The sequence below is a fragment of the Eleutherodactylus coqui genome, chromosome 11 (assembly GCF_035609145.1).
Source record: "Eleutherodactylus coqui strain aEleCoq1 chromosome 11, aEleCoq1.hap1, whole genome shotgun sequence".
In the NCBI taxonomy this organism is placed as follows: Eukaryota; Metazoa; Chordata; class Amphibia; order Anura; family Eleutherodactylidae; genus Eleutherodactylus; species Eleutherodactylus coqui.
The window spans coordinates 23,053,011-23,079,180 of NC_089847.1; the positions used below are offsets into that span (position 1 = coordinate 23,053,011).

The window sequence follows — 26,170 nt, forward strand, 5'->3', positions numbered from 1 at the left end:
ACTCCCATTGAAATGAATGGGAACACCAGAGGAGCAGGAAGTGTAATAGAAGCGCGGTGTTCCCACTGATTTCAATGGGAGTGAAGTTGGCGCTTTCACTTCCTGCCCTGACCACTGATGATCAGCTGATGGACAGGGATTCTGAGCGGCAGATCCCCGGCGATCAACAACAGAGGGTCGGTCGTTAGATGTAAAAGGTTGGAATACCCCTTTAATGGACATGATAAATAATAATTGTGGCGCAGTATATATTGCTGTACAGTTTATTTAACCCTTCCACTGACAGAGGTTTTTGGATATTTTGCCCCTCAAGTAGCCAGGACAATTTTCACATTGTTGACCTGTACAAATCAAACCTAAATTCCAAAATAAGAAAAAAAAAGTCATACTATATTATCAGAATGCCCTCAGCGTTTATACACACGGGCGCCGTCATGCCATTTAGTGTCAAAGTGTAATTTTTAATTTTAAAAATGCATTCAAATTAATAGTGGTGGCAAAAACTGTGACCGGAGCAGAAAGTTATATGGACCTTGCCAGCTGAAAATAATAGTTCCATCTGTGCAGAGCTCATACATACCACTTATGTGTGTACAGCTTCATGAAGTCCCCTGAACGGGAAGGCCAAAAATCTGGTTTTAGGCTGAAACTTTAAAAATGACACAACCTTATCTGTAATAGATGCGTACAGAACGTAAAACACTTTAAAGTGACCCCAAAACCATCTATATTTTGCAATCATATCGATTGCAGTCGTATCGATGGGTTGCTAACTGCCATGTCCACCTTCACGCAACCGTGACAAATGGGAATTATTATTTAAAAATATTATATATATATATCTCCTGTTTCCCTGAAAATAAGACATATCATGATTTTCCAGAATTTTTGAGGATGCTTGAAATATAAGCCCTACTCCAAAATTAAGCCCTGCTAACAGTTAATTTTAAAAGTCCATTTAAATAGTGTCCAGGCAGCTATACATGTAAAAAAGTTAAACCTTTTTGAACAAAAATTAATATAAGACACTGTCTTATTTTCTCGGGAAACACGGTGTGTGTGTGTGTGTGTATATAATATATATATGTATATGTGTGTGTGTGTATATATGTGTGTATATATATATATATATATATATATATATATATATATATGGAAAAAAAGCTTTGAAAAGTACATTTACGCCTAAAACTCACATACAGGCAGTGGTTTACACACAAGAACAATGTATATACATCACAATCCTCTACATAGACCAGAGCTTGTGCTCTCAGAAACACTGAAATAGCGGACATGCGATATTAGACCGTCCTCCAGAAAAGTGTTAAAAACCTAAAGCACACCACAAATAGCCACTGCGCAGTCAAAATGCATCTTTCTTGAGTGCATCGCATGCTGTATATAAAGGGACACCCCAATTTATAGGCACAAACATCTTCACGCACATTTGCAAGTAAAATGCATATTCGATCAGATCCCATATGGAAACCTAATGTACTCTGCAAAAAACTGAGACCTAAGGCCTTCGTACGCAGCACATGTCTACCCATGCATCGCCATGGTAACAGACAAGAAACAAACCCCGTATTAATCCCATTCCACAGTCGCACCCCCTTCCATCTGTTCCCAGCCTTATGCTAATATACACACAGTAGGGGAACGATGGAAGGCAACATTATGACTGTATGGGTATATTATCTGGTGTCTTGGAGGGGCCTGGATTTGTACAGGAACTGAATACACAAGAGTATATATTTACTAAAGACCTACTGAAAGTTACTACATTTTACATCTTAGATGCATTGCCATGATGCAACCAGATTGGTGGCAGAGGTGGACAGGGTCTCCTATGGTTTCTTGATCACCATGGCCATAGGAACAGTGCGGGCTGTGCAACAACTGTACAGAAACAGTTAATTCTTTATGGGAAAGCTGGGTTTCATATAGTCCGCAATGTCTCATCAACCTTGTATATCAAACCATTACGAATGCTGCTTCAACTTCACTATGGGGACAAAACAGACGCGGTCAAAAAACACTGTTTAAAAATGCAACAATTAACCTCCCTCCTTGTTTGAATTTTTTTTTTTTTTTTCCGACCCTAAAATAAAATTTGGCACAATCATACCCTGCAAACCCCCCCCCCCCCCCAAAACAAGCCCTAACACTGCCACGCCGATGGAAGAATAAAAAAGTTTTGGCTATCAGAATGCAACAACATCGAAAATGCATTTTTTTGGTAAGAAAATAGAAATGTTTTTATTGTGCAAAAATAATAAATCTTTAAAAAAAAAACATATCTGGCTTTGCGTATTCACAGTGACCGATAGAATAAAGTTTGCTGGTTGTTTTTACCGCACGGCGAGCAAAAAATAAATAAAAAGACAAAAAAAGTGAACTAGCTGTTTCGTTTCATTTACCCCCCTCCCCCCCCCCCCAAAAAAAAAAATTAAAATCAATAAAGGCCAAGTTAATTGGACTGTATGATAAGGTGGTGTCGTGGTAAACCACAGCTTGTGTATAGCAATAGAATAATTAAAAAGTTGAACGTTTTTTAAAATGCGACAATGAAAGGAACCTGCTTGTCCTTTACGTCCACCATGTGTGGTGTATTAAATGGTTAATAGCAAAAAAAAGGCTGTACGTCTTTCCGCAAAGAAAGCCTGTAATGGTGCTAATTACTAATCTGTAATACAGGCCTGTATATACTTGGCCCATTCCCTTCTGTCTGAAGAGCGATGATTCCCCCTTCCATGAAGAAGTATCTCGGTGGCAGTGTATGTGAGTGAGTAACGAGGGCTCATCTTTGGCCCGCTCTGTCTACATTGTGATCTAGAGATGAGGAGGGTGTGAATGATGTGATCTCCGGGCCGCTCGCACGCTCACAGTGGACACTATGCCATCCCTCTGCCATTAATCTGCAGCTTCCACTAGGAGTTACTGGGAGAGAGGAAGATTTAGTGGCTGCGACTCCCATGTATTCACCCTGCTCCATCCTCCCAGCTGCAGACGTCTAATGCATCTGCCTGGCAGCACCTTACAGATCACAGAGTGCTGGAATCTATCAAGGCGAACTGCGGCCATCTGATAGATGACTGAGTAATGGACTCGGAGTACATTAGTGAGCCCCAGTCTAATGGCAAGCTGTTGCCTATGGCTCCCGATGCAGATCACTCATAGTGTCCTCTAACTCATTAGCTGCTGCCAAGACTTGGCTGGTGTACAGGTGGATAGAAGTGCGGGCTGTGATATGTGATCTGCTTATAGTCTATGGGTAGGAGCTCATTGATAGATGCCGGGGCTCTGGAGCTCCAGTGGGGAGAACTTCTGCTAGGTGCCCTATTCTAGTATTTTCCTTTTGAAAGCAGTTATCCAATGTATCAATTGTCCTGCTGTTAATACTGTTTTAAAGTAATTTGTAGCATAGAAAAGCTTTTTCAGCATTTTTTTTGCCCCCGTTAGCTCCCCTTCCTACTAATTTGCTCTGCTGGGGGTAGAGTTTGGGTAGAATTTATCTCCTTCCCCCTCTGGCAGCTGACAATATAGTCATTTCTAAAGGGGTATTCCTGGTCTTTCACTATTGATGACCTGTCCTCAGGATAGATCATGGTTGATCAGTGGGAGGTCCCCCACTTGGGATCCCACCGATCAGCTGATCGGCCAGCCTCCTGCCACTGCAGTCAGCCGGATGTCTTCATCGGTGGTTAGGGACGAAAATGTAGTACTGGGCTTCACTCCGAATGAAATCAATAGGAACAATGAATCATATTATACTTCTGATTTTGACTGCAGCAAAGAGCCAGAATTTTAATAGGAGGCAGCAGATCAGCTGATTGGTGGGGATCTAAAGTGGTGGACCCCTGCTGATCAACGATCAATGATCTTTCCTCAGGATATCATCACTAGTTGAAATCCCAGAATGCCCCTTTAGTTCCTCTGTTGGGAGTCTTTTTGGCTATACTGCCATATACTACAGAGGCTTCTTCTTCCTGACAAACAGGCAGATAGTTATTTCCATTGGCTGCCCTGCAGTGAATAGAGGACCACCATACAGAAACCTGGCTCTGGGGAGAATGACTGAGCATGTGCGTCCTCCAGCACTCGGCTCATTAGGTGGTCGGGCACATTGCTATACGCTCTGAAATCCAGGTAGATCCATAACCATAGCGCTCTGTGTAATAAATGATATTTAATGGAGGGACAGTCGCTCTTAATGGTAGTTGGTGTTTCATGGGCTCAGCAAGTGAATGGCTATTTACTATTACTGCACCCAGAGCCAAGTCTGCTCGGGGCTTTATGTAATTGTCTGATGCAGCACACATACAAGCATATGGCACCCATAGAATACCTATACAGAGTTTGTAGAGTACCCATAGAGCACCAGAACTGCAGGAGGCGCTGTGACATTGGCTTCATCAGTCTGCCCCTGCCTTCTGCCCCGAGGGTGAGACTTGCATTCTGCTATATGCCAAAGCTTTGTTTTTCCACTCTCTCATTTGTTGGGAAGACCGGCTCGTCTCTAACACGGGGACATGATATAATATAGAGGTTATACAATATGTTTCTTTTTATTGCATGGGGCATGGTATTAGTAAACAAGAAGTAGTTTTCTTGCTGCTGTTTCTACCTACCTGTTAGTAAGCCCGATGCATTGGTAGGTATGTGGGCTGGTTGCAGCCTTGGTGCAAGTGTTCAGCTAAATGGATGCCAAGTTCCAATGATGTAGAATGATGGAACTCCTTTGTTCTCAGGGGTACATGGCATGTCCCTTGGGGGGGTACAGGCTGTGCTCATGCATGAGTGTGTGATTGTCACCTTGCGGGTAGAGGGTAGTTGGCATAAGAATATTAGGATACACTAATATAAATTCTCTGTACGGTTTCTGAATTAGATTTTCTTAATAACTTCAAGCCCAGTAATGCGGTGAGTGACCTCTAGAACTCCTTCTATATCTTCATATCATTAAAGGAATGGGGAGATTTAGAGAAATGCGCTAATTCTGGCTCAATTTCAATAAAAAAGGTTTGTGTACATTCCTTATGCCACATTTATTATGTGTTTTGGACAGTTTTTGTACCCCATTGGACAAGGGGCATGGGTGGGTCAGGGCGCAAGGGGCGTGGGTGGGTCAGGGCGCAAGGGGCGTGGGTGGGTCAGGGCGCAAGGGGCGTGGGTGGGTCAGAGCTCAGGGGGCGTGGGTGGGTCAAGGCGCAAGGGGCGTCGGTGGGTCAGGGCGCAAGGGGCGTGGGTCAGAGCACAAGGGGCGTAGGTGGGTCAAAGCACAAGGGGTGTGTCTTAGGAGTGCATGGCGTAAAATGCGACAAATTGTGCCAAACTTAATGCACAAAAAAATGGTTCATAGTTAGCCAATTAACAGGTGGCATAAATTACAGAAAAAGGGCTAACCTGTCTATCAAGATACACAGATTTACACAGAGAGTACCACCTGGGTAAGTTTGGCACAGTGTCTGCCTGGTCTAGTACTGACTTGTCTCAGTTTAAGATGGTATTAATATGTCTGCCCGTTGTGTCTACACATATCCCCACACCCGTCCCGCAGGTTCCTGGACCGCTGCTAGTATGACCTCTCCCCAACGCACCAGAACCGCTGGCCGTGGGTCAAAAGGAATAAAATATTGCTGTACAACGCATAAAGGGAGAAATCTAGTTTATTCTTGATGGGAAATGACAACTCAAATCTACTCCAAAAATAGTGAAAAAATCCTGCCCCGCCGTTTCCCCCCCCCCCCCCCCCATTTTTTTACTTTACCCCCCCCCCCCCCTTTTTTCCTCCAACTTTTCCTTTATTAACATGCAACAAGATATGATCTAAACGTTTGCTGTAAGGTAAATGTGAACCTCAGAACCAGATATATGTACCGTAAGACTTGGAAATGATTACTACAGACCTAGTATCCTATTGTACCTCTGTCACCGTATAACCTGCATCTTCGTCTTACCCTACTTATGAAAAAAGTTAATAAAAACATTTTGAAGTAAAAAATAGTGAAAAAGGCCTTACCTACTGGTGAACGTGCAGGAACAAAACCAAACTGCCAGCAGCAGGCATAAACAGGCAAAATGCTATATGGGGGAGGGGCACAGGTACAAAATACTGATGAGCAGCCATTCACATACTGGGGGAGGCTGCTTAGTATTATCGATAAGGCGTACAGGATGACGTGTAATGCACCATGTAGACTTGCTGCCTACATTAGCTATACTATTAAATTGGGTGCGCTGCCCCGCACCTTCTAAGGCCGAGCTCACACGAGCAGGCTGGATTCTGATTCCGCATTCAGGAGGCCCGCAGCGGATTCCAGTTATGTCCCCGACTGGTGACCCTGCGTACGGCCGCGTCTGTACTATGTATGGCCGTGTACTCACGCAGGTGGGTATGCACAGTACATCTTTTTTTTTCTGTTTGATTGTATTTTCTGCGCTTAGCGGCGACACGAGTACACGCAGTCCGTATACTAAGTATATGGGCTGCGGGTTTATCCGCAACCATCGAGCATAGTAAAATAGAACATGCTGTGTTTTATTTTCCGCAAGCTGATTCCGCAATTCCGACCACCTAATGTGAGCGGAACTGTGTAATCCAATGTATGTGATTGAGCTGTGTATTGCCGCAGATCATACGATTGTGGATTCCGCAGTCCTTGTATCACATGAAGTACTGACAGCCCCGGGCTCCTCGATATTTACCTGCACTCTCAGATGAGACTTCAGAATAACCTGGCAACCTCGACGAATACCGTGTGCTTATTTTTCAGGGTGCACTACACGTACCTGTGAAACTGCCGCACTATAGAAACAGTCTCTATGTGCAGATATTACACCAAGCCCACCCCCTTCCCCAAGCGAATGGTCGGTGGACGCTCACTAGTATTTTGCACACGTGTTACCTCCCCATATGACATTTAGCTTTTTCTGCATGCCGCTGGGAATTGCTGTTTGTACCTTTTGTATCGGTGAGGCCTTTTTCAGTGATCCCAGTGGATCTCATGGTTTCTACACATAGAGGATGCAGCCATTTTTTGTGAGCCAGAGCCCTGTAATTCTCCAGCTAATGTACAATAATGGTGATGTGTGTGAGATACAGTATTACATAGCATACATTGCACACCAGGATGGGATGCCCATGGCTCAGAACAGTTTGTTAATCACTATTCCATTTCCTGCTATATATATACTTTACACCATAATTCCCCAACATTGTCCTATAGTTCATAGTCAGTGTCAGATTATAATGAGTCCGTTTTGGGCAGCTGCCTGGGCTCCATCACCGCCAAAAATTTCTTGACCGTATTTCCATTATTCCATCCCCCCCCATACCCCTCACTGCGCAGACATAAACTGTGGCTAAGGGCTTGTTCACACGAACGCTGATCTGCTTTGCCTTTTTCCATTCTTTGGAAAAAAGCAAACAATGGAAACAGGAGCCGAACAACGGCAAAAAGGAACTAGCAGATCTGGCACATGTTGGAGTCTATTGACTATTACAAGTTTCATCCAGCTGCCCTTATGCAGTCTGACATTTTCCAGGACTAAATAGCGCAACCTGCAGCTCTATTTCGTCCTAGAGTTTCACAGAAATTGTCGACAGAGACTCCAAATGGAGTCTCCAGCGCTGATGTTCAGGCTCGTCAGCACTCCCTGCAGGCCTTTCATTTCATGTTTGTGCCCTTCCCTCCTGCAGGTAGAATGTATACTGGCCTCAACAGCACTGTACAGTCCTGATTTTCCAGGGAGGGCCCAAGAATGTTGGGTCATAATGGTGCGCGTTGGTGCCATGAGCGCTGAGGAGCAACAGCATAGATGTCAGCAACACTGAGGCCGGCTTCACACTGGCGATGGCCTATCTTGCGTTGTGAAAACTCATGAAAATGAAACGAATGATCGTCAATGGTTTCATTCTCATTTGCGATACCTTCACTGCACACTCACAGCGCTAAGAAAAATCTGCGCTATTGCACATTGTTTTCAATGGGGCCGGTGCCAGCAGTACTAGCCCCATTGAAAGCATAGGGAGTACCTCGCGCTCCCCTGACATAGCTGTGAAAGCGGGAATGAAGGAATCCCCTGTCACAGGTGTGGCAGAGGTCCGCAATGCTATACCATTGCTTTCAGTGGGGCCAGCGCTGCTGTTGCCCCATTGAAATTAATGAGTTGCAGGCAATGATTTTCGGGGAAGGGCTTGAAATATAAGCTCTTCCCTGAAAATCCTCCCTAGCTATAAAGAAAAGTGAAAAAAAAAAATTAACTCTTCTGTCCATCCCCAGCAGTCATCTCCTGTCTTCTGCAGGCCAGGGATTGAAAAATCCCCGCCTTCAGAAAGCAATGCCTTTGATTGGCTGAGCGCTATGACCAATCACAGGCAGCGCTCAGCTGTCATTCAATGACTGTTGGATGCTGCCTGCAGGAGACAGGAGATGACTGCCCAGGACAGACAGAAGACCCTGACATCTCGTCCTGTTAAGGTAAATTATTTTTTTAACTTTTCTTTACAGCTAGGGACAATTTTCAGGGAAGGGTTTATATTTCAAGCCCTTCCCCAAAAATCATCGCTGCGGGGGTTGCCTGCAACTCATTACTTTCAACGTTCTATGAAGTGGTGAATCGCGCTACTCCATCTTCACATCATATGAATGTACTTGGGTGTGGAGGATCCTGGGGAACACATTTTTCCTGTGTGTGTTGTGCCAACAGTTAAGTACGGTGGAGGTTCCGTTATGGTCTGCGGATGTTTTACATTATGTGGTCCAAGTCCGTTGGTTGTAGTGGCAAGAACCATGAATACAAAATGCTATTACGGGATTAGGACTGCCCTATGATATGCCCTCTGACTGCCATGTGGATGTCTTCTCGAGTAAGAAGGGTGATAAGGGCACAGGGCAGACTATTATTAGGGAAACAAACAGGGCGATGTGGCACTGTGATTGTTGAACAGTCTGTTGTCTTGCTGGCGCTTAAGTTCCACACATTGCAGATTAGGGTTACAGATTACTGGGAGGGGCTGGTGAGGATCCAGCAGTCATGGTACACATTGGCACCATTGACAATGTTAGAGATAGGTGGAGGGTCATTAAAACAATTTACAGGAACTAAGCTCCAAAGTACTATTTTCTGAAATACTACCTGTACCACGAGCCACACCAGAAAGGCAGTGGTAGATTAGGGAGGTAAAAAGTGGCTTAAGAGTCGGTGTAGGAAGTAGGGATTTGGGTTCTTGGAGAACTAAGCTGACTTTGCTGTTGGCAACAGGCTCTACCATAGGGATGCGGTGCATCACAATGGGGAGGGTGCAGCTGTGCTGGGGAAAAAGATGGGTACAAGGTTGGAGGAGTGTTTAAACTAGGGACTGGGGGAGGAGGGCAACCAGAGATATAGAGAGGAAGACCATATAGAAAGTGACCTGGGACTAATTAATGAGGGGTTGGAGGAGTTAGTACAGTCAGAACTGACATAGCAGCTAATGGGGATAAAATCAATATAAAAAAATAACCAAAACCCTCTAAACTGAAAGGTGACTAACGCTAGAAGTCTGACCAATAAAGTTGACAAACCGGAAGTAGTAATGTCTGAGGAAAACTATGGCATAGTGGAAATAACGGAGACCTGGTTGGATAGAGGCTGTGACTGGGTAGTGAACTTACAGGGTTACAGTCTGTTTAGAAGGAATCGTAAAATCCGGAAATGAGTTTGTAAAATGGATGTAAAATCCTGTTTAAAGCCCATATTACAGGAAGAGATACGAGAGGGAGATGAGCATGTGGGGTCTTTATGGGTAGATATGCATCGAAAAGAAAACCATAATAAAATCCCCATAGGGTTTTCTATAGACACCAAATATAAGAAGCTGCTGAAAATCTATTATTGAAGCAAATCGATGAAGCTACAAATCATAATGAGGTCATTATTAGCTTCCCAAATACAAATTGGGAAGCTGAAACCTGCGGAAGGTAACAAGCTTCTGTCCATAACTAAAGGTAATAATTACCTTACCCAACTTGTGCAGAACAGCTATTTGGGAATTAATATTAACTAATAGATCTGACATAATAACGGGGTGCAGGTTGGGGGGGGGGGGAACCTGGAAAATAGTGACCATAATATAATAAATTTCCACTTGTCTTTCAATAGGGAGCTGCAAAAATACTAAACTTTTGGAAGGCAAAGTTCAATCAACATAGAGATGCCCTGACCTTGTTGATTGGGACAAAGTCCTCAAAGATGAACGTACAGACAATAAATGGGAAATGTATGAAAATATCTTACACTTACAGTAATAATACAGGAATAAAGGAATTGGGAGTCGGAGAAAAAAATGTGGCCGAATAGAGATCTAAAGAGGGCAATAAACAACAAAAAGAAAGCACTAGCCTTCTTTGTTACCATAGCTATGTAGTAAGCTTGGTTCTGGTTCTGTATCTATGTAGTACACTTACTGTAACATGCAATTTTAAATATTGGGCTGGAAGGTGGCCCACACCGTCCATACAGCCTAGTGTTCATACAGCATTAATGTACCTGCACAAGTTTCCATATAGTAACCCTATACCGGTGCTATAGTTCCTTGTACTATCAAACCTATACAGCCATAGGAGCCATATGGCAATGACCATCCAGTTACCATAAAGAGAGGTCAGGATCACTGGGCGAGCCCCAAAGTGCTCAGATGTATACATTGTTCATCTATATCTATATATATATATAAAATTGAATGTATGCGTGTCTGTCTGTCTGTCTGTGTGCGTGTCTGTCTGTCTGTTTGTCCTTTATGCGCTACTACACCATTCATCCGATCGCCATGAAACTTTGGGAAGTTGTTGAGTACACTCCTGGGAAGATTATAGGCATAGTACAAATATTCTATGATAAATGGCGCGTGCGCGAGCGTCGTCGACAGTTACGCCCCCCCTCCCACGTAGATCGTTCGATTTCCATCGTTGCCACTAATTCTCTCACTTCCCGATGTCGCAGAAACAGGAAATTTGGCACGAGCATTGATTATGTCATAAATAGGAAAAGCTAATGGCTGGAAACTGGATTATTCAATTCTAATCGCCAAAGAATTAGCATCCAAATTTTACGTACGGAATCTAATGTTCTCGCTTCCCAATGTCATAGAAACTTGAAATTTGGCACAAGCATTGATTATGTCATAAATAGGAAAAGCTAATGGGTCCCAACTCGATTATTCAATTCTATGCACAAAAGAATTAGCGTCCAAATTTTACGTACGGAATCTAATTCTCTCACTTCCTGATATATATAAATGAATGTATGTCTGTCTGTCTGTCCTTTATGCATTACTACACCATCCATCCGATTGCCATGAGACTTTGGGAAGTTGCTGAGTACACTCCTGGGAAGATTACTGGCATAGTACATCTATCCTAGGTTAGGTGGCGCGCGTGCGAGCATCGTCGACAGTTATGCCCCCCAGACAAAGATCGTTTGATTTCCATCTCAAGCACGAAAGCAAAAGGCATTACGAGCAACGGGATACGTGTTCAACTACAAAATGATGCATCCGCCGAACATATCACAAGACAATTGCTGGATATTGAGAATGCTGAGGTAAAATGAAAGCTGTGCTGTGATTGGTTGTTATTTCTTATACTGCTGAGGTAACATGAAAGCTGTGCTGTGATTGGTGGCTATATATTATACTGCTGAGGTAACATGAAAGCTGTGCTGTGATTGGTTGTTATATATTATACTGCTGAGGTAACATGAAAGCTGTGCTGTGATTGGTTGCTATTTCTTATACTGCTGAGGTAAAATGAAAGCTGTGCTGTGATTGGTTGCTATTTCTTATACTGCTGAGGAAACATGAAAGCTGTGCTGTGATTGGTGGCTACTTCTTATACTACTGAGGTTGCATGAAAGCTGCGCTGCGATTCGTTGTTATATATTATACCACTGAGGTAACATGAAAGCTGCGCTGTGATTGGTTGCTATATATAATACCGCAGAGGTAACATGAAAGCTGTGCTGTGATTGGTTGTTATATATTATACTGCTGAGGTAACATGAAAGCTGTGCTGTGATTGGTTGCTATTTCTTATACTGCTGAGGTAAAATGAAAGCTGTGCTGTGATTGGTTGCTATTTCTTATACTGCTGAGGAAACATGAAAGCTGTGCTGTGATTGGTGGCTACTTCTTATACTACTGAGGTTGCATGAAAGCTGCGCTGCGATTCGTTGTTATATATTATACCACTGAGGTAACATGAAAGCTGCGCTGTGATTGGTTGCTATTTTTATATTGCTGAGGCAGAATAAAAGCTGCGCTGTGATTGGTTGCTATTTTTTATATTGCTGAGGCAGAATAAAAGTTGCGCTGTGATTGGTTATTTCTCTTACTGCTGAGGTAACATGAAAGCTGCGCTGTGATTGGTTGTTATATTTTATACCACTGAGGTAACATGAAAGCTGCGCTGTGATTGGTTGTTATCTAGATATATAAAAACGAATGAATGTATGTCTGTCTTCGCAGCAACGCGCGACGGGTAAGCTAGTATTGTATAAATTGGCTAAAATGCCTCGCCCTTTGTAAGTAATCTATAAAGTATAGGAAATGATTAAATGCTATAATTTCTTGATAGGTCCAAGAAAAGGAAGCCCGCCTACAGGAACTACAGGAGACGATTACTGCCCTGCACCAGGAGATCTCGCTGAAAGACTCTAAAGCGGCCGTCCACCTACAGGAGAAACACCATTTGGAGAACCAGGTCAAAGCCCTGAGCCAAGCGGTGAGAAGCTTCCTTCCATGTTTCTGTATTCGGACAAATAAGGAAGACTGAACAATACCTCTGCAGCGCCACCTATTGGATGGCAACATTCCTTCAAATCAGTGCTCGACCCTTTAAACAGATCTGTAGAGCCATGATTGGGAATAGGAAACCAAACCAGAAATCCATACACAGACGGCTGTTTCGGAGTGTTTGCAAACCCTTAGGATTCTGTATAAACTAGCCAAGTTAGAAACCTACTGCACACTGATGAGGGGCAAACACCCCAAAACAGCTGTCTGTTTTAAAGACTTGTTTATGAGTCGTACATTGATTTGAAGGAATGTTGCCATCCAATAGATGGCGCTGCAGAGGTATTGTTCCATCTCCCTTATTTGCATATATGTCCCAGAGGAGCATGCATGGCCATATAAGTCTCCTCACTCACCTCCTAGGTGTGTCCACACACCTTCTGGGTGCTCTCCTTAAGAAGAGATGACAACCCTCCCAACCTGCATTCAGACATTCATGTACTTGTGTTTTATCTTATATGTTTTTTGCCTTCCTCTGGATAAACAAGGGGGTTGGTGGGAGGGGGTGGGGGTGGGGACAGACCGAACTAGATGGACATTGTCTTTCTTCAGAATAACCTGCTATGTTCGTATGTAATTGATCATTTTGCTGTTCTGTATATATTATTTGCGTTCATGGTTGATCTGTCAATTGTCGTAGGTGTTGGTTGTAACATAAATGTCAGTAATGTGCTTTCATGCCCCCAGGTTTCTAGTGGTCCTCCAGAAAGCTCATCCATATCCAAAAGCAATGACTTACTTAAGGTTGAGGTATGTGTATGGGAGGTCCATGGGCCTTTTAATGGGTGTGACATATGTAAATGTTTCATTGTGGTTCTACAAATTCAGATCTTACATTGCCTCAGCAGCGCCACTTATTAGAAGGCAGCTTTACTACAAGTCATTGTGTCGTCTTACATCCGGACTGGGAATAAAAGCCAAAACCAGATTCTTCTCCAGAAGGAAAAAATAACCATGTACAGACAGACAGTTTCAGGATTTTGGTCCTGAGAAGCTGTACCTCCCCTGACCCACATCGTAAGCCTCTCACCCAGCCAGAAACCTACTGAACACTGAGGAGGGGCAAAAACTCTGAAACGGCCTGTCTGTATATAGTTGCTTTTCCTTCCTCAGGTTTTGGCTTATATTCCTGTCCATGTTATAAGGCCTGTTAAAAGATCTAATATTACCTTGTAGGAGCGCTGCTTTCTAATAGTTGGCGCTGCTGAGGCATTGTAACATCTATTTGCATACTAAATTTCCCAGAGGAGCGTTGCATGGCCTTTGCTGTCTCCTCGCAACTTCTAGGTGCCCTCCATAAGAAGAAAGTGTACCCCTCCCAACCCGTTGTGTTTATAGGCACCATGGCATTACCAGAGCTCTATGATGACCTATACAAGGTGTAGTCAGACAGACTGATCCAGAGCTTCTTGTCAATACTAGTGTCCTGTATTCAAATAACAATGGCGTACTTGATTAGGAGTTTATGAATGCGCTATATGATGGTATGGTGTACGGGTTCTGGAGAGGCAATGCAAATTACTAGTAAGAGCACGACCCAGTCAGAAAACAATGCAGATTTTGCCGTGAACATTTGGGTTGGAATTTGGCACGATCATCTCATTGGTTCGGTATTCTCAATGCGGATCAGTCCCTCAATCTCCTGCAGACAATGGCGGACGACTTCTTGGATGATCTCCCCCGATCACAGCAGAAGGAGGACTTCCAGTATGCTTTCCCTACTTCAGTCATAGCAGCGGTCCCACGGGACTTGGAGAGACGCAGATTCTTGTTTCTCACATGTCACTCTTCAACTTTGCAATTGGGTTTTAGGCTGGGTTCACACAGGGCAGATTTGCCGCGTGGCATTTGGCCGCGGCAAATCCGCCCGCGGCCGCTAATCTCGGGATTAGCCAGCTATGTGGACGAGATTTCTCAGAAACCTCGTCCACACTGGACGACCAATCCGCTGTGTTAAATCCAGCTGAAACCGCGGCTGCGGCGGCCGCAGTCGCGGTTTCAGAAGATGCAGCATGTCTATTTACCTTTCCTTTTTTGTTTATTTTCGTCGCGGCCGCGCTCTCCTCTATGGGAGCGCCGGCTGCAACGGAAAAGCTTTAAAGCCGCCTCGACTTAAACCGCAGCGGTACTCCCGGCGGAAATCTCGCGTTTTTTGCTGCGGCCAAACCGCAAGATTTCCGACGGGAATCCGTCCTGTGTGAACCCAGCCTTACAGGAGAGACAGCACAAAATTGAAACCCATGTTCCGGGGCTCCTGTGCCATACCATCGTGTAGGGGCCCATGCCTTCCTATTCAAGTGCGCCTTTGCTATTACAATATAGCTCACCAGTCGTGAGATATAGCGCTGCATCCGGTATAATGTATATTTCAGGCCGCTGACCGCATTGGATATGGGTAAAACCTGTTATGTTAGTTTTGCTTTTGGCTAGGGATACATTCCATTAGGCCGCTATGGTGTGTATATGCCTTTCTGTATCATCGTAAGGTTAATGTATAGATATCATTTACAGAAAGATGCTTTACACTGGACATCCTAGTTTACATCCTTTCATTATACTCCAGAGCTGCAATCATTCTTTGCCTGGCTACTAGTGGAAACCATCAACAAGCTTTCCCACTACGTGAACGAATACTTACATATATACTCTGTAGACTTGTATATACTCCATAGACTTCTGCAGCGTTATCTCTGCGGCCTCCGATCCACACAATAATAAGGATAGAGCCTCCTATCTGCTGGCACTTCTATATTGGGTTTAGTTAATGAATGGAGCCATGTTGACGTTAATTATTAATTAAGCCTTGGGCAGCGTCGCACTGTTATAGGATAATACCCACCTTTAGTAATCCTTCCTTTCCTGTCAGTTGGATCGAAGAGATGCAGAACTTAGGGCGGCTCAGAACGAACTGCTCACTCTACAAAACAGCCAAGATGTCCTGTCCTCCGAGGTAACGGATATGTCATGATTTCCATTTTTTGTTCTTTATTAGTATATCTCTCACATACACCCCCTGCTGGTGCCTCACTGTCATTACACATTCTTTATTCAGCTGGATGCCCAAGAACAACAGGTATATAGACTGCAGCGGGAGTTGCGGGAACGACAGGAAGAGTTGGAGCAGAGACATAGTAGGATACAGCAGCTTCACAAGGACCTGAAGACAAGTGTTTCCCAGAGAGATGAAGCCCATAAACAGGTAATTTATACTCTGCGGATGACTGCTGCTAACTATATTCTGGCATGCTGTTATTTATGTCCAGTTGTACATCCTCTTATCTCACAGCTCTGCATTGGAGTATAAGATTTTAGGAACACAAATAATATCTTTGACTCGCCTCCATAACTGTCATGGTCTTGATTAGCTCACCTGTGTGGCAACCTTAAAGGGGTTGTCCCACTTCTAGCTGTTTTGCTGCAGGAAGCAGGTAGCTCCATACACTGCGCAGTGGCCCGGGTTGGTACTGCAGACTAAGTCCTATTGATGTGAATGTCACTCAGCCTGCAGTACAAACCTGAGCCACTGCAGAGTGTATGGAGCTGCCTGCTTCCTGCAGCAAAACAACTAGTAGTGGGACATCTCATTTACTGTGGTTCCAAGATTTGTTTAAGGCTGACAATAGGCATAATATAGATATTGAATGCAAGATCCGCCCCCGTAGACATGAACATTAATTTAGGCCTCTTTCTGGTTATCTTTATGGTAGATAAAGATCCATTCTTACCATTTCTCGTTTTCCATAACTTCAGGCTGTCTGGCAACAAACACGGACACTAGATTGCTGATAGATCCTGAAAAAAAAACATTTAAAAGATATTAATGACCTTTAAAGGGGATTTCCAGGGAAATACTAATTAATAACCTATCTTCAGGATAGGACACCAATAGTTGATTGGCTTGAGTTCGCTGTTCGGGACCCCAACCGATCAGCAGATCAGGCGCCTGCTATATCAATAGTATTTCCTTGGAAAACCCCTTTAATGCCAATGACACCTTCATTCAGCAGTATACAATCTAGTGTGATATGTAGGAGCTGATTTCAGATGTCCGTTGGACCCAGAGTTACTGCTTGTATTATGACTTCATAGATCTGCAGCTACTTGGAGCAGCCATTATTTAAAATGGGCATGTACCTTCCAAGAAGTGACAATTATATTGAGACTCATAATGAATTACGGATTTAATGACTTTTAGTACAAAGCCAACACCAACACCCAGTTTCTGTTCTTGCCCTTTCCCTATTGGTTTCCTCTAGTTTATTTGTCTTTACTGACATCCTAACAATCTTCGTTAATTTAGTCTATTTTATTTACAGCTCTCTGAATATAATTTGCGTCTTTCACAATTGGAGGGCGAAAACTTTGCTCTCAGGGTCCGTCAGAGAGAGCAAGAGGCAGAGGTAAGAAAATGTCATGACACGCCCCGAGAATGCTATAATCCTGGCTTAGTGCTGATACTACGCTCTTTCTTTTCTTTCTGCAGATAGATAAAATAAGGGAAGAGTCGCTGTACTTGCAGCGGGAGGAGCAGACGCCGCCGTCCGCGTGGGAGATACACCAGAGACGTGACCTGGAGGAGAGGCTTCAGCGAGCAGAGAACGCAGAGCGTGACCATCTGACACTAATTCATCAGATGAGAGAGGAGATGCAGGACTCCAAGCTCTTGGTCAGTCCATCAGACTTGGAAAAACTGGATTTTATATGAAGCTACTTAAACCTCCAAAGGGTTCACTAACAGGAGAATTGCAACTAGATGTGGTGGGAATATCTAGCTGTAACATAGCACATTGTGGACAACCAATTTGTAAAGAGCGACGCAGGCGGAGCGGGACACCGCCGCTATCACCCGGCAAACAATACAGCTGTTTTGCATAAGCAAACAGCTGCATTGTTCTTACAGCTCGCATCCCGCTGTGAACTACCAGCGGGACACGGGCTAAAAAAATCTTATCAGCGCTGCCGACTGTGACAACAGCCTGCAATGCTGATAAGAGTTCATCTAGAAGACTAGAATTTAGTGAGGAACAAATCATGCACGAAAACTGCATGATGTCCGTGCATTTAGACGCGACGGTTATCACTCAAAAGATGTCTGGGCGAGAATCATTGTGTCTAAATGGGCCTTAACAAGGCCTGATTTTGATATATAGTCTCAAGAATATCTTCCCCCTAAAACCAAAAAATCTCCAATGAATAGAAGTCCTTCTCTTCTGTTACATTATTATTCTATTCTCTATATATGAAGGATCTTCATATCCCATTTGTGTAGCTATACGGCCGTACTTCCATAGTGCTACGTTGCTTAGCAGATTTGCCATAAAAGTCTGTGGGAAAGTTGGCTGACAAGCCATGTAGAACCTGTAATGGCAGCCACATTAATGGTCATCCAGCTTTACCATAACCCGAAATACGGCAATGGCTGAATAGATATTTTATATCACTGACAGCAGAAGGTATAGATATTCGAGTTTTTGTGAAACTGCATGAGTTGATTAGCAGCGAGCCTTATGCATAAAGCTCTTAAGGGTACTTCACAGGTAGTGGAAAATTCACACCAAAATCCACATAATTTTGCGTCAAAATCTGCAGATTTTCACTTATTTTAGTGTGGATCCACAGCAGACTTCATCCCTTCAATTGAAAGGGTGAAATCTGCTTTGGATCTGCAGCAAAAAAAATGTCAAGTTTTGGATCAAATGGTGCGGATTTTAATGTCTTTTCTTCCTTGGTGTGGATCCACACTAAAATCCGCTGTGGATTTTGATGCAGATTTGCACCAATCTACGTAAAATGTGAACGCTGCCTAAGAGTCACTTTGTGTACATTTTCATACGGGAATAAATGGCTGCAACAGTAAAGCAGATTGGGCCTTATTTATCAAATCTGTTAAAAAAAAAAAAAACTTTCCTTGTTGCCCATAGCAACTATTCAGAGCGCAGCTTTCATTTTACCAGATCAGTTTAATAAATGAAAGCTGTTCTCTGATTGGTTGCTATAGGCAACAAAGACAGTTTCTCTTTTAGACGGGTTTGATAAATGAGGCCTATTGTTGGGAAACACTGATACATATGACCGCTACAGACAAACAGGTTATAACATCGATTTTTTATTGTTTATTGCAGCTGACCTCCATGCAGGAAGATCTGCAAAGTGCACAAGCTGAGGCCGCGTCCTTACGGAGGAGGTACAGCAGTTCTCAGAGAGAAGCACTGGAGCTGCAGGACCGAGTTCTACAGCAGGAGAGGAAGAACACAGAACTGCAGAGGGAGCATCGGAATGTTCTGGAAAGTATTCACCGAGCTCGAGAGCAGGTCAGACAATGGCTCATGCATGTAAAGCTTACTATAATGTCCTATTTAGACGGGACGACGGTCATCTAGCTGACTACACGAGCGCTGAGGTCATGCCTATTAGTCAGCTACTTGTAGCATTTGTATGCTTGCATAAAAGATTACCGGTCAGCTGCCCATTTCTCTTTATAAACGGAGAAGTGCAGCCGAGTAGGGGCGTAACTATAGGGGATGCAGGGGATGCGGTTGCACCCGGGCCCAGGAGCCTTAGGGGGCCCATAAGACCTCTCTTCTCCCTATAGGGAACCCAGTACTATGAGTAAAGCATTATAGTTGGGGGCCCTGTTACAAGTTTTGCATCGGGGTCCGGGAGCTTCAAGTTACGCCTCTGCAGCCGAGTAATGCTGGCTGCATGGGGGGGCGAACGATCGTGTCAATGATCATTGGTCCTCATACTGCGGATCATCTACTCATGCTGACTGTATGAAGGAGCACTCACCAACCTGCTCACTGTCGGTCAGATTCCTGTGTAAAAGTAGCATTAGGCCCCGATCACTAGAGGATCCTGATGGCTATCATTTATTTACAGCTTGTAAATCAGGAGCAATCACTACAGGAGCTGCAGGAAGAAAAGCTTCGGCTGCAAGAACATAGTCAGCGTCTAGAGCAGGAGACGGGTGCCCTGCACGCTGAGCTGGAGACCCAGAGCCTGGCTCTAAGTGAGCAACACGATCTGATGGAGAGCAAGGTAGAAGGAGACTCGTGTCAGCCCGGAGCATGCTTTATACGTGAAACGTCAGTAATATCTCATCTGCTTGTCTCTTAGTTAAACCAGAAAGAGCAGCTAGTGGAACGGTTACATAAAGAGCTGCAAGATGTGAGATGGCAGCTGCAGCATACAGAAGATAAGGTAATGCTGACCGGAAATGGAGAGAAATTCAGAAGTCTGCAGAAGAAAAAAATTGCATAGATGTCCCAACGGCCACATGATATGCCTCAAACTATTTGGATTTTCCCTGTATTCCCCTATTTATTTTAGTACAGCGTGCATCTGCTCCATACGTGTCATTTTACTACATTTTCAGATTTTAGAGACACTTCTCATACTGTCTTCATTGAAGTATGTATATCAGACAGCTAATGTTATAGTCTATTCCTTATGTTATCAAGGTCCAACATCTGGAGACCACAAGGATAGGTCTTCAGGAGGATCTGTCACGGCGTCAGGTGGAGAACACCTCACAGACTGAGGCCTTTCTCAAGCTAGAGAGGGAGATGCGAGACCTAAATATCGAAAAAGAGGATCTAGAACAGAAGGTAAGGCTGAGACCTGGCACTAGCTGGCTTGTAATATAGCACAAATACAATGCAGACTGCATCTTCCTAAGAGGAGGAAAATTGGCTTCTATCTCATGGGGGGTTTTGTCTTCCTCTGGATCAACCCTGCCGGATAAAAGGCTGAACTAGATGGTCAATAGATCTCTTTTTTTAGCCTTACACACTATACTGAGACAGATACGTAAGTCAGGAGATAACAAGTAGAACTTGGCTTAGACTGTAAGCAGTGCATCTGTGATGTTACCTCACTGTATCCATTTATAGATGCAGACACAGACTAGAACTACAGAGAGACTGGCAGCCCAACTTGCAACGTGTGAGTCAGAACAAGAGACTGCTGAAGAGAAGCTTGCACTGATCCAGGAGGAGAAAGACTCTCTCCAGAGCAAATTTCAGCAACTTCAAAAAGAGGTAAATCTGTAACCAACTATCCTTCCATAACCCCTTAGAGACCGGCCTATTTTTTGCCTTACGGACCAAGTGATTTTCAATGTCTCATTCCAAGAGCCATAACGGGTTTGCATTAGCTGTTCAAGGGTTTGTTTTATGAGGCCAAGTTTTAGCTCCGACCTCTGTGTAGTGGGTGGTGCTCAGAAATGCCGGCGCAGCCGTCATTAAGTTTAATGACCGCTACATCTGCAATTACCAATAGTGGCCACTACACAGAGGTTGGAGCTAACTGCTTCCGCTCTGTAGCCCCCTGTGTGCTGTGCACTGACAGTGAGCGTCCACTCAGCTCATCAGCCAGCAATAGATCCCAGCCGATCAACTATTGACCTATCTTGAAGATAGAACATTACTAGGATTTTGCTTGGAAACCCCCTTTAAAGTACTAGGGGCTTCTGCTGCATATTTATTTCTCTGTAACCAGGCTCTTCCTTGAAATCTGTTCTTACCTGTGCTTGGTTGTTGTCCTCCGTCATTAATCTACTCGTTTCATCCATTTTCTTTGCTGCTTGCCTTCCTATATCTGCCCCCGCTGCATGTTCCTTTTTTTTTTTTTCCTTGTCTGTATTCTACATTCTTCTTGAAAGTCTCATCCTACAACTTCTCTTACTACTAATCTTTGATCTTCCATCTCTTCCCTCGCCGTTTCCTTGATTTCATCCTATTATCTTATTTCTTCCGTAGTTGGCTCAGAGTGAACAGCAGCTCAGAGAGGCTCGTCTTAAGGCAGAGTCTGTGCAGCTGGACATCACTAGGAAAGACTCGGAAACTGAAACTCTCAAGGAACAGTTGCAAAGTTCACAGAATGCTTTGCAAATTGCCAAACAGGAGAGAGAAGAATGCAGCAAGGAGTCAGAGGCTCAGGTATAATAGTTTGTAATGTCTTAGTTATGTCCAGAACAGCGGAAGACCTGCGTATGATCACAAAAGTGAATTGCGTGTGGTCGCATATGCATGCGGTTTTCTCTGCGAATGTGCATTTAAGGACAGCGTATTGTCCACACGGAAGGACAAACGCAAGCAGGGAATGATATCAGAAAGTTGCCCAACCCCTTGGAAACGGCCTTCTATCGCTCAGGCAACATTCTCCTGTGCTGTCGTGGTGAGAGCTGTCCTGAGAGCCTTCAGAACGGGATGCTGCTTTCTGGGCTAGGCTGGTTTGTACTACTTATTTTGGAAGTAGTATAAACCACTTAAAAAAAACCCCACTTATTCTTCAGCAGAAACTGCCCAGAAGAATAAGCATAGGTTGGAGACAGCAGTCTGGATGGTGTGTTGCTCCCCAGACTCTGTCCTGCATTGTCTGCCCACAAATTCCTGCTTTCATTATATGATTTGTTATCTGGTCTCCCAGCAACTTGTGAGCGAATCAGCGTCCATACACAATGTAGTTGCATATGCACTGCGGATCTAACACATCCATAGAGATCAGTGGTGCTCATACGCATGGAATCCGTGGTAAAATAGAGCATGCTGCGATCTTTTTTCCACTCGAAGAATTCGTAATTCCTACCCGCAAGTGTAAGCAAACCGGTGAAAGTCAGCGCATTGCAATGCTCGCGTATTAACACGTATCATACGCGTGGACAGCGATCACGGAATTAGCAATTCAAATGCGTTCGTGTGAGACCGGCCTTACACTCAGTAAAGAACCCCAGATGCAACTATGTTTTACAAGATTGTTTTATTATATTGTGTACTAGGTTCAGCAGAGAGAAAAAACTATTGAAGTTCTCCAGCAGAAGTTGTCAACCGACAGGGAAGAGCTGGAATCATGCAGAACTGAGGTAGGCAATAGCATTGTAAATGTGGGTGTCCATAAAAAACGTTCAAGTGTCCGGCTAGTTATAAATACCTTCTAATATGAAGTACTTGGTGATGGAAGGATCTTTGTCATGTACCTTATTAGGGTACCGTACCTCCCTTCATTAGTAATCCATGTTGGACTCCTTGCTCACACTGACTGTAGCTTGGAAACAGAGCCACATGTTCCGTCTCCTAGGTTTCTGTGCCCACTGGTAGCCTTGCACGCTCCAGCAGGTTAGCGGCTGAGGCCTCTCAATGGGTACGGATGCCTAGGAGATAGTCTTACCCACTCTGCCTCTCACTTTCAATATATTAAGAAAAAGCAGCCAGCGGCACTCACCAATTCCCCAGATTATGGGTGGAGTGAAATGATGCAAGCTTCAAAACGGGATCAGACCCATATCCCAGCAATGTCCACTTAATCCAATGCTAGGAGCAGCATCCGAGGTGTAGCTAAGCGGTCCATATAATCAAGATGACTTCAATATCAAAATAGAAATATACTTTTATTCCATGGTCAAGACAGCAACGTTTCGACCCACTCCCTGGGTCTTTCTCAAGCTGCCTCTCACTTGTTGATTTCTGGCCATTATTCCTGGCAGATGTTATACTTTAGCAGGTCAATGTGGCTTCCCTCACTAATATGTCAAAGGACATTCTATCAATACTTAAGTTAACTACTAGGGATTATATCATCATCTGTATATGGTGACTGTTTCATTGCTCACCTTTGCTATTGCACTATTTATCAACTGCCTTGCTGCTCTTTTTTTTGCCTTTTCTGGATGTACATGTGAATTTATACGGTACTAGACCGATGAATGCGCTTCTCTGTGTTTTTGTTAGCCTTGAGCAATTATTGAAATAATTGGGTTAGGAGTAGAGATGAGCGAGTATACTCGCTAAGGCACATTTACTCCAGCGAGTAGTGCCTTAGCCGAGTATCTCCCCGCTCGTCTCTAAAGATCCGGGGGCCGGCGCCGATGACAAGTGAATTGCGGGGGGGAGAGAGGGAGAGATCTGCCCTCCATTCCTCCCCACCGGCCCCCGAATCTTTAGAGACGAGCGGGGAGATACTCGGCTAAGGCACTACTTGCTCGAGTAATGTGCTTTAGCGAATATACACGCTCATCTCTAGTTAGGAGTGACCGACCTGATTTTATAACATAATTGTAAATCGGATCTTCCAATTCCAAATTCCATTACAATCATTAGTAGTAAAAATCTGGTTCTCTAATTTGACCCCCTTGAACAACAGTGAAGGTGGTTATGAAGGGCCCTGTGGTCAGCACTGCTGCCTTGCTGCGATGGGGTCCCAGGTTCAAATCTTCATTAAGGTCCCATTTAAACCTAGAACCCCAGCAGTGTTAAGCCAACGCCAGTATTTTGGCGCTTTATGCTAACATTTGGATTGTGCAGATCTGATCCAATTTAGCAAAAATCGGCTTGATTTTATCTCCCAGCTGTTCACAACTAGCAACACTAATGTTTGTATCACCCTTATTATGGAGCAGCTATTGCAATGTCAGTCGCTGCTGGAACAGAAGCAGCAAGAATTGGCCGCAGCGACAGAGGAGCAGAAAACAACAGAGAAAGAAGCCTCCCAACTCAGCGGCAACGTAGAGAGATTAGAGCGAGATCTGGGCATTGTCAGCGAGAAGCACAAAGCTGCGCAGAAAGAGGTCAGTAGAAGAGGAGACTCTTATTAGTGACTATGTATAAAGAGAAGCTGCAGATCTTCACCGGTTCTACATAGAGCATCTCACGTCTCTGTTTCCTAACTGCAGGTCTCCAGCCGGGATCAGGTGATTCTGAACCTACGCACAGACCTCACAGCCGGGGAGCAAGAGCTGCAACAAGCACGAAGTGAGGTGTGAATGGGGGCTGGGTGCTACAATCTGTGTTTTGCATCAGTGAAACGAAATAACTGGATGTATCTTGAAGAAATTGCACGCGATTTAATGTAAATGTGTTTTCTGCAGCTTGCAGAACGCGTTGAGGAGTTGAGTAATGCTCGCTGTAAGGTCAAGAACCTGCAAAGTGATGTTCAAAGCCTCCAAGACATCTGCGCAGAACGGGAAAATGCAGCCATTGAAAATGAAATGGTCGTCCAAAAGTTGCAGCAGGAGAGAGAGAATAGTCTTACTGAGGTGAGAGAAAAACAGCTGGTGCCAAAAGGGGACAGGTAGACGCTTACCGCCATTATTAAGATAACTTGGGGGGAATTTGGCATTTCTGTTGTCAGTCTTAAACCCAAGCGCATTGCAGGAAGATGTGCAAAATTTTTTACGAGATCTTGTGCATCTGTGCACCAGAAGTTCAAATTTATGCCTGCTACCGCGTTTCCCCGAAAATAAGACCAATCCAATAATAAGCCCTACTCTGATTTTGGGAGGAAGGGGGCTTGAAATAAAAGCCATACCTCGAAAATAAGCCCTAGCTACACTACATGGAAAAACAAAACCATACTCCCCTAGCAGGCACCGTCCGGGTCCCTCCCACTGGTCACCAGTGCTCCGGCAGGCTTCCATGCAGTCCTCAATACTAACGGAGCATCTCTTGCTTGTGACAGGGCTTCAATGCCCCGCCTCCAGCAAGCGATTTCTCTGGTTGGTTCACGAGCGCCGCCTCAGCCAATCGGAGCTGGTGCTTGGTGAACTATTCACAGCCTATCATTGAATGACCTCGTTGAATGGCTGTAATTGGTTCATCGAGTTCCAGCTTTAATTGGCTGAGCTATTCAAGCCCCTTCACCAGCAAGAGATGCTCCGTCGGTGCTGAGGACTACACTAAAGCCTGCCGGAGGCCAGCGGGATGGACCCGGATGGCGCCTGCTAAGTGAGTATAAGACCCTGTGCATTTTGGGGGGTAAGAATTAATATAAGACAGGGTCTTATTTTCAGGGAAACACGGTATGTGCAGATATAGATTTGCATTACAATCTACGCCAGCTTCTGGCATAAATTAAGTACATCTGTTGGACTGACGGTGCTTCTACTCACACTCATACCTGACTCCACCCACTTTTTGCCACTTTTCAAAAATGCAGACAGAAGGTAAAACTTGCAAATTTAAGCCAAACTTTATACATCATAAAACAGCTGTAATTTGTGTAATAAATGGCTCCCTTTGTGTTTGCAGGCGCAGCGGCTGCAGCATCAGCTCTCCTCTCTGCGGCAGACACATCAGGTAGATACTGATCGCTTGAGAAGCGACTCTGTGCGGCTGCAGGAGAAACTGGAATCTGTAACCAGGAGACTCGAGGAGGAGAAACTGCAGCTTCAGCACTGCAGAGTGAAAACTGAGAGACTCTCGCAGGACCTGACCCTGTCACAGACCTTACAGCTGCAGCTGGAGGAGCAGGTAAGGCTCCTGGCAGTCATTATTACTGAAGGACAATACTTTACATCTCTATAAGGGTCTAGTCCACGACAGAGGCAGCGCTGTATCTCCG

The 26,170-nt window shown here is 44.3% G+C and overlaps 1 protein-coding gene across 3 annotated transcripts in view; it reads left to right on the plus strand.

The window, feature by feature from the left end:
• PMFBP1 (polyamine modulated factor 1 binding protein 1) overlaps positions 1 to 26,170 on the plus strand; it is a 128,702-nt gene that overhangs the window by 81,560 nt on the left and 20,972 nt on the right. For all 3 annotated transcript variants that reach the window (XM_066582497.1, XM_066582498.1, XM_066582502.1), the window contains 17 exons: positions 12,618 to 12,764; positions 13,523 to 13,585; positions 15,702 to 15,785; positions 15,888 to 16,034; positions 17,152 to 17,235; positions 17,319 to 17,501; positions 18,958 to 19,146; positions 19,715 to 19,873; positions 19,952 to 20,035; positions 20,296 to 20,442; positions 20,728 to 20,874; positions 21,595 to 21,774; positions 22,614 to 22,697; positions 24,231 to 24,398; positions 24,504 to 24,587; positions 24,699 to 24,866; positions 25,858 to 26,079. In XM_066582497.1, coding sequence (XP_066438594.1) covers positions 12,618 to 12,764; positions 13,523 to 13,585; positions 15,702 to 15,785; positions 15,888 to 16,034; positions 17,152 to 17,235; positions 17,319 to 17,501; positions 18,958 to 19,146; positions 19,715 to 19,873; positions 19,952 to 20,035; positions 20,296 to 20,442; positions 20,728 to 20,874; positions 21,595 to 21,774; positions 22,614 to 22,697; positions 24,231 to 24,398; positions 24,504 to 24,587; positions 24,699 to 24,866; positions 25,858 to 26,079 — 2,340 coding nt within the window. The remainder of the gene's footprint in view (positions 1 to 12,617; positions 12,765 to 13,522; positions 13,586 to 15,701; positions 15,786 to 15,887; positions 16,035 to 17,151; positions 17,236 to 17,318; positions 17,502 to 18,957; positions 19,147 to 19,714; positions 19,874 to 19,951; positions 20,036 to 20,295; positions 20,443 to 20,727; positions 20,875 to 21,594; positions 21,775 to 22,613; positions 22,698 to 24,230; positions 24,399 to 24,503; positions 24,588 to 24,698; positions 24,867 to 25,857; positions 26,080 to 26,170) is intronic.